This window comes from Saccostrea cucullata, unplaced genomic scaffold, assembly GCF_032062105.1.
Source record: "Saccostrea cucullata isolate Sc308-1 unplaced genomic scaffold, CSIRO_AGI_Scuc_v1 ctg8747, whole genome shotgun sequence".
Lineage (NCBI taxonomy): Eukaryota > Metazoa > Mollusca > Bivalvia > Ostreida > Ostreidae > Saccostrea > Saccostrea cuccullata.
The window spans coordinates 7,695-15,904 of record NW_026937425.1 but is presented as its reverse complement, the minus strand read 5'-3'; the positions used below and the strand labels follow the sequence as shown (position 1 = coordinate 15,904).

The following is an 8,210-nucleotide window of genomic DNA, read 5'->3' as shown; positions in this document are numbered from 1 at the left end:
AATTTAAAGATGACTTTAGAAGAAATATTTTTGGCGATTCTCAACCTAGACCGTTGATGCATTTTACATGTGCAGCATTTTCGACGAAACCGGATGTTTTTTTATGTCAGCTTAAAATCTAAACCTCATCATGGTTCGAAATTTTCCGGAAAAATGCCGAAAAAATGAGAGTTAATCGTGATTTACACATAGGGCACATTCGTTACGGCAAAATATTAAAACAGAAAAACAGCAATCACTGTTTGAGATATATTTTCCAATGAAAATATTTACCCGTAACGTGTGCGCTCATATTGAAACGAGAAAAATACATTGCCTGTGAAAGACCTATGACCACAAACCATAACCATAATACATTTCCTTGTGTTTACACACATTTGATGCATCGATGCAAAAGAAATCTCATATTTAATAGAGTAAGAGGACAACACATTTTTATCCCACGTGCTTCAGGTGATAATGGTGAAAAAGAATTTCTGAAATCGAATTCGAAAAAAACAAACTTTAATACTGATCATGTACATATATACCTGATGTTATAGATCACATCCGACATTTGTGCCGACATAAAAGATGTTATATGAGGTTTTACCTTTTTGATTAAAAAAATCGACTGTTTTTATGGACATAGCTTGCTGTTGTTAATGAAAATGCCTTTAAAAAATAAAAAGAAATGAGTAGAACTCTTGAAAATAAATCATTATTCAAAATTTAAACATTGAGGTTTTCTGTAAACTCGATCCAAAATTAAACTCATGTGAGGATGCGCACAATGCAAAATACATCTTTGATAAATCCCTACGTCCAAACACGCGTAATATTTTGTATAAACATGCAGTTAATGTCGCAATCAATCTTATGTACTAAAAGCGTGAAAAATATAATTATCATTCTTTTCAAAGAAAGGATACTTCATACTTGTCATACTTGCCTGGCTTCGAATTCTGACTAAAAAAAAATACTGGTAATTTTCAAAGTAGTAAATGTATGTATTTGCTGATATATCTTTTATTTACGTCCAGAGTATAAATCATGATATATTCACTGTCGTTTATGCGACATACTTTAAATATGTCTCCAGAATCAAAATGCATAATTTTAATACATTTTCTAAGATGTCACTATAGTAATTACTAGCTATTAAGGTACGGGTTATCTTTTTTTCTAGATAGGCGGGGATGGGTGTCATGAAGAAAAAATAACAAGCTAAAAAATTATACACATTGACAAGAAAGAACAAACACGCATTGAAACACGTATGTTTAAAACAATTGGTTGAAAGTATTCAATTGAGATTTCATTAATGTCAATAACGAGTAAAATCTGTAGATCTACGATAATAATCACATCTTGAATGATTGTACAAAGATTAGAATTAAAGCACAGTGTACATGGGATGGCCCGTAGTAAACGAAAATGGGGGGGGGATCTTAGAAGAATCTTTTATTCAAAAGCCAACTGACGGCTTTTCGTATATTTTTCTTTATTTTTTTTTCATTTTGTGCAGTATGGTTGAGGCACTTTAATTAAAAAAAATTACTGTATATTCGAGTCAACAATAGACCCATGATTTTTTTTCAAGGGGGGTCGTGTGGTGTAGGGGAGCTATACCCATTTGTATTATAAATTAAAATAAAATGTTGTTAAAGTATCCTTTCCAAAAATCACACTTAAATCTATTTGACAACGAATAACAGTTTTTAACCAAAAAAACCAATCGGGGGGGGGGGGGGGGGGGACACCGTAATGAAAATGTGGACTTATTGGTAATAAGTTCACATTATTTTATAGCGTGTTTGATTGATTGATTGTATATTGATTAACGTTCCTCTCGAGAAATTTTCACTCATATGGAGACGCCAAAACCTGCCGCTGGACAGCAACAAATTAAAGAGTGTTTGAATGCTGAATATATTAGATAAAGAAAATAATTAAACGACTAACAAAAAGGTCAAGTAATTCTTATATTAGGAGTGGCATATCGCATTCTTTTTTTACATGTAGTAAGCTAAATCATGCTATCGGATTTACCAGGTATGTCCTGTACAAAGAAGAGAGACCGTATCTGAATTTATTATGGACGTTTATTATCCCTTTTTTAAATAAAAAAACACATTTAACTTTAAAACCTGTAATTAAATTATGATTCGCATTTTTAATTTGCTAAATAACATGTACCAGTGACATGAACAAGTAAAAAGGTATAAAAAAAAAAAAAAAAAAAGCATAAATATATATTTATCTATCATAAGTAATTTAGTGCAATATTTCACAAATCAACAGTTAAAATGAAGTATGCAATAAACATAAACAATTTTTTTAATAAAGGCTTGACATAACAATAAAAAGGGAAATTATTAAATGAATAATTTTTATACAGAAATTTAAATAAGCAACTATTGGACAAAAAATACACTGCTGCCTACAATATGCCTACAATTTGCATAGTGCGTGCCATTTTATTTGTCTATAGCCATTTCAATAAATGGTTGCCCTATTGTGTCTATTTCTAAGTAACAACATTCTGAAGTATTATGTCTACATCATGAAAACACCTAACTATAAATTACAAAATTAATACAAAATGTCTGTGTTCCTTTAAGCTTTAATTAATTTATTTTTTTATTGAAAAAAATAGTTTTTTCCTTTCCTTTCCAAGTCAAGGTAACTTCAGGGTTTTCTTTGAGGACTTCTTGGCTTTCGCAAAATCAATGTAGATCAAAAGATCTCGAAGGAGGTTTCTTCCCTTTTGTTGCATCAGCCTCTTGAATTTAATGTTCAATATCGTTCTAAAATAAGAATAAAATATCACTAAAAATAATTAATGAGATCCCTGTGTCTGAAAAATACTTCAAGAAAAAAAAATGCGAAAAGGACACACAATTGTAAATCCTTTGAGAGGAAGAAAAAACAATATTTAACTAATTGTTTTCAATTTCAAGCATTTTAATTTGTTATAAACATTGGCATATGTTGTCGATAAAAAGCCTTTGGTGATTTTATTTATTTTATTTTAAAATTGCATTTCTCAACGAAAATGTTTTTTTGCATAAGCGTTAACACAAAGAAAAAACTTACTGTTTAATTTTATTTCTATATGCAGCATCACGATAGGTTGGATTGCCTTGCTTGTTTAACGATGACTTTGAAGCTTTTTTATCATCACCTAAGAAGATAAACGTACAAAACCACAACATTAGTCGTAACTATTATACATAATTACATAAACATGTGTGTCGCTTTGTTTTTTATTATTAACTCCCCTTTCTTTACATGAGAAATGTTTTAAATGTTGTGTTTAAATGCTCAGTCATTTACATGTAAGAAAGTGGTTTGGAGGCCGGGTACAAAAAGAGCTGACATACGGGGGTTAATACAGAAATACTTTATTCCTACTATGCTTAATTAACATACAATTGCAAATGAAAAACAATTGAATGTAGTTGAATGTAGTTTTCATATTTTTTATTTTTCCCATTCACGTCCATCATTCTGTGATATGTCAACAAATTGCTCGTCATCAAATACAATTTATCATTGAGTCAAATGCTGACTCACATTTTGTATACTAATGGTTAATCCATTATTAACACACTGAATGGACTTCGGGTTTTCCCGTTATTTCCCACCATGATGAGGAGCACACGGCGGGTGTGAACGGTAGGCAGGGGATGATCAATTCTCCATGGCACCTGATCCAATCTCTGATGTTTTGGAGGTCCGTGTATGCTCTTCTCCAATTTTGTATTGTTTTATTTACTTTTGACATTGAATACTGTTCATTATCTCCATATGTTTCATGTTCATGTATACCCTAACCATAAAAACTACAATCAACAAAGTTTTACATAAGAATAGTTTTAACTATATAGTCAATCAAAGTATTCTACTTCAAATTTCAGATTGTCAACTTTTAAGTTCTCCATTTCATGCATGAAATATTTTCTATATAAATGGAACCATCACTTGTAAACTCGCATTTTTAAAAAACTTATCTTACCGTCAGTGTTAACGAATCAGAAGATTTTAAAACTTTGGGGGAAAATCAGTGTAAAACTACATGTGAATAGCTAGTTAATAAATTATTACAATAGTTAACTATTTATACCACTTAATTTTTGTTAAAGTACGCCTGAATCAAGATCTAACGTTAACTTTACTATCGTTAGTGATACAGTACTATTGTGTTGATCTCTATACGTCAAGGAAATGTATTCATGTTAAAACCCTACTGGCAGTCCACAGCAACATAGCAACTCTATTTCCAAAACTCATAACAGAAGATATGTTAAGTGTAAAAAAAAAAACTTGACATTTATTTAAATGACGGAAAATGTAATTCATAAAAACAATAATTATAGCAAATTTAAAGGATTTGGCTGGGAGAAATACCAAATTGAAGAGTTAAGAGCGGATCAAAGTTAGAGACAATGGGGGCTTTATATCCCAAGTTTACGACAAAAGGTTGTGTAAAATACCAAAAAGGATAAAACACATTTGACCACCACAAAAATAAATGGGCAAGCTACTTCTCATTTGTCTAATTCTAATTAATTTTGATCATATAATATACCATTAATTAAGACTGCAAAGATTGAAGATTTGCTATAAATTGAGTGTTTAACAAAATCCATGTACAAGATGATGCAAATTGAAATTTTCTTGCTTATTTTCAAATAAGAAGCAGCGCGCAGTATTTAAAAATGCTTAATGTGTAAAACATTGACAAACAAAAGCAAAAATTCTTTAATTTAGGTATCACTTTAAAAGAAATCTGTGAATTATGAGATTTATGAGAATTTTTTAAACATTACTTTTTTTCAAGGATAGTTATAATATATTCACAAAAATCGGGCATATCAAGTTTAATTACTTACTGTTCGTATCACGAGAATAATTTCCATTGCCTATCCGTTCAGTGCCAGGTCTGTTATAAACTTTTTCATCGCAGCAGAGCTCTATCTCTGGTATATATGTTGTATCTATGTAAAACGCAGTCATGATAACAAGTTAATATTAAACTTCTAGATCACACCTAAAGTATCATCTTATTCACTCTTTCTCTGAAGTCTTTAATGATATAAATTTCACTTTCTTAACTTAAAACTTATGGCCTTCAGCCAGCAAAATTATAAAAATTCCAAAGCATTAACATTACAAACAAAATATATAACTAGCTTTTTCTGGAAGAACACCTCGATTACATGTAAATTGCAAGGCAGATCCGATGATACAATAGTATAATGGGCAAAGCAAGGATAAACATTGAAAACTCCTTTCAGCTATTTAAAGTGTTCTTAGACAGTAATATTAAAAGAATCAAAGAAAATGATAAATCTCTGCAGCATTTTGCAAGAAAGTAGCCATATGGCATACATACTACATTGCTACATATACTCGATCAATTTTAAGTTCAAATTGAATACACAATTCCTTTTTCTGCACATTTAAATGAAAAAAATATGGGCCATTTAGTCATTTATTTTTTCAAATGTGGACTAAACAGATGATTATACCTACCCCCACAACATTCCACTTCGTGTCCTTGATAATGTTTTTCGTGAATTCCTGACTTTGTGCAACAAATCTGAGTTGTTTTATTAAAAGGAGCATCATCAGCTGTTCCATTCATAGAAGAAATGCAATTTCCATTGCTTAGCACTGAAACAGAATAAATGTCTAATGGTAAAAAATTTATGATCAAACTATTAGAATCAAGGCGAAGACAAATAACTTACCACGGCCCATAGAATTATGAACCACGACAACGAGACAAAGAAAATACAAATACTTTTTGCAGTCCATATTTCTTCTTTTGAATATGTAAGAATGCTGCACATTTTTTTCTTTCTGATCATCTTTTATTACATTTTGCGATGACGTATATGCAAGGGTAAAAAACTCATGAATAAAAATATATCCAGGAATTCATTTCCTTTGGAAAAACCTTTGTTCATCGCTATCAATAGTTTTGTCTTGTTTCGGGAATTTCTTTTCTGTTAAAAATAATGTTAGTACCTCCCAGACTTAACTTTAAGCAAGATGCCTTTTTAGAAAAAAAAAACGTGTTATTCTAAACTAACGAATTCATATGAAATTGTTTTTAAAAGTGACCAAGGGACCACTCGTTATTTAAAACCATTCCCAGGTCAAGAAAACTGTTATATTCTAGATCAAGAAAACTGTAATATTCTAGATAATAATATTTTAATCCTAGGAGAAGAATGATGTCAAAATTTTCTAAATGTTTTTCATGCATGACCATCATTGACATATATGTGTAGATAAATGGAAAACTACCAGGTTAAGATTGTCGTTTGGAAAATTAGTCATACAATAAAAGACCGGATATATTGAACTATTAATTTTTTCCGTACTTAAAACTTAAAAATTTGGAATAAATGAAACGTGTGTTTAGTGCCCAAGTACAAACATTGTATGTTAGAAATTTCTTGAATCTTCTATTTACAATGTAAAACACCCATTCACATCACAAAAAATGATGAAAGTGTCCTAAATGCATATATGGGTCCAAGTCTTTGTTTTGTTTTTTTTTTAGATTAGGCAGTTGAATTTAGTTCTCTGATCTAATCAACAGTATCTATAGGCTCTGATTGGCTACTTTTTAGTCGCCATGGCGTCTACAATTTCAGATTTGTGCTCAAAATTTCTCTTTAAGTGTCAAAATTGTCCACTTTCTTAGCGATTGTCAAGTTGCAGAACTACAATGAAGCATATGCAACATATTGATTTTCTAACTAGTAGAACGGAAGATGTCTTGTGTTTAGCTTGTCACCTTGTTTGTTTGGGGTTTTTTTTGTCATGCACGTGAGATCAAAATTTTACATGGCATCAGTGAACACAGAGCTCTTAAAGATCAGATAACAGGTGGTCCAAAGAATATTGGCTTTGGAAAAAGTTGACAATCGTGCATTTTTAAAAAAAAAAATTATTGGATTTGGTATTGTAGTCAATTGTTTATCAATTAAATTCTCACTCAGTAGAGATATTAAATTTTAATCGTGTTAGAATTCGTTGATGCAATTATAGCTTTATAAACATTTCATGATACCGATATCCATTTTCTTTTTAACGAAATGATCAATTATATATAACGTTTTGGCCATCATCACACACCTCGGTCAAAATATACAATCCTCTACCATAATTGTATCCAGTAGAAAAGAGCTTAATATTTTCTCTAGACAGTGACTTGACACGATTTAGATATACGTTTATGCTTAATTTTACCTATTTTGCAATGAACTGATTTTTCTTTTCGTTTAGATTTCAGTAAAGCCTATCCCCTCTTGTGACTAATCCAGAAGGTCCGGATTGTTTATCAATATAAGCTTTTAACCGTAAGACTTTAAGCTTTCAATCGACAACATCCCTTACTTATGCAGCAATATACTTTCATCACCTGCATACGTTGTTTATATCTCTCAGTTGATTTGCTATGCAAAAACATACTCTACGTATGTTCAATTTGTAAAACGAGGTAAATTATTGACAACAAAGTTAATGAAACAAAAATGCAGCAATCTCGTTTAAAGTCATCATTTCGTAGGTTCTGTGGTCGATGCAATGACCTTGTCAGCAAACACAATTTATAATTGGGTCAAATGCAGACTGACGATTTTTCATACTAATTGTTAGTCAATTATTTACACACTGAAAAGATGATGTATTTTTCCGATATTTTCTGATCATGACAAGGGGCACATGGCGGGTGTGACCGGTCGGCAGGGAACACTCACTTTTCCATGGCACCTGATCCCACCTCTGATGTTTTGGAAGTCCTTGTTAGATCTGCTCCTATTTTGTATTGTTTTATGGACTTTTGAGCTTTAAAACTGTTTATTTCCATATACAGATGTACATGTTTTTCATTAATCCTGAGAAAAAAGTCTAACGTCTAACAATTTGTACTAGCGACTAAAAATCCTTAATTGCTAAATTGCTTAGTATATGTCTGAACATGTTCACAACTCATATATGAGAGTAAAATTTCCTAAAGGGACATGAAACAACAAGGGATCAATAAAGAAAAATTCATTTGAATATTGTTTACTAGCATTCTTGGTAACTCGTATTACATTGTGTACGTGATGAGAAATTCTCCCGATTATTTAAAATTAGTAATTTACGATTCTATAAAAAACAATGAAAGTATATCTGTAAACTGGTATAAATTAAATTTTAATAAT

At 30.9% G+C, this 8,210-nt stretch overlaps 1 protein-coding gene across 1 annotated transcript; it reads right to left on the bottom strand.

Annotated features, from left to right (window-relative positions):
• Positions 1-2,630: 2,630 nt before the first annotated feature.
• On the bottom strand, positions 2,631-5,813 carry LOC134248191 (uncharacterized). Its single transcript, XM_062730616.1, has 5 exons — positions 5,739-5,813; positions 5,521-5,661; positions 4,878-4,982; positions 3,079-3,166; positions 2,631-2,789 (listed from the first exon to the last, which is right to left on the bottom strand). Exons 1-5 carry the CDS (start codon positions 5,803-5,805, stop codon positions 2,660-2,662), a joined length of 531 nt encoding a protein of 176 aa, XP_062586600.1. The 5' UTR covers positions 5,806-5,813; the 3' UTR covers positions 2,631-2,659.
• Between the last annotated feature and the right edge of the window lie 2,397 nt (positions 5,814-8,210).

Excerpts from the sequence above, each read along its gene's own strand:
- LOC134248191 (XM_062730616.1), bottom strand. The coding sequence starts at position 5,805 with ATGGACTGCAAAAAGTATTTGTATTTTCTTTGTCTCGTTGTCGTGGTT. Across the intron at positions 4,983-5,520 it reads CGAAGTGGAATGTTGTGGGG|ATACAACATATATACCAGAG; the intron begins GTAGGTATAATC and ends CGTTTTACATAG. Across the intron at positions 3,167-4,877 it reads TTATTCTCGTGATACGAACA|GTGATGATAAAAAAGCTTCA; the intron begins GTAAGTAATTAA and ends TTATCTTCTTAG.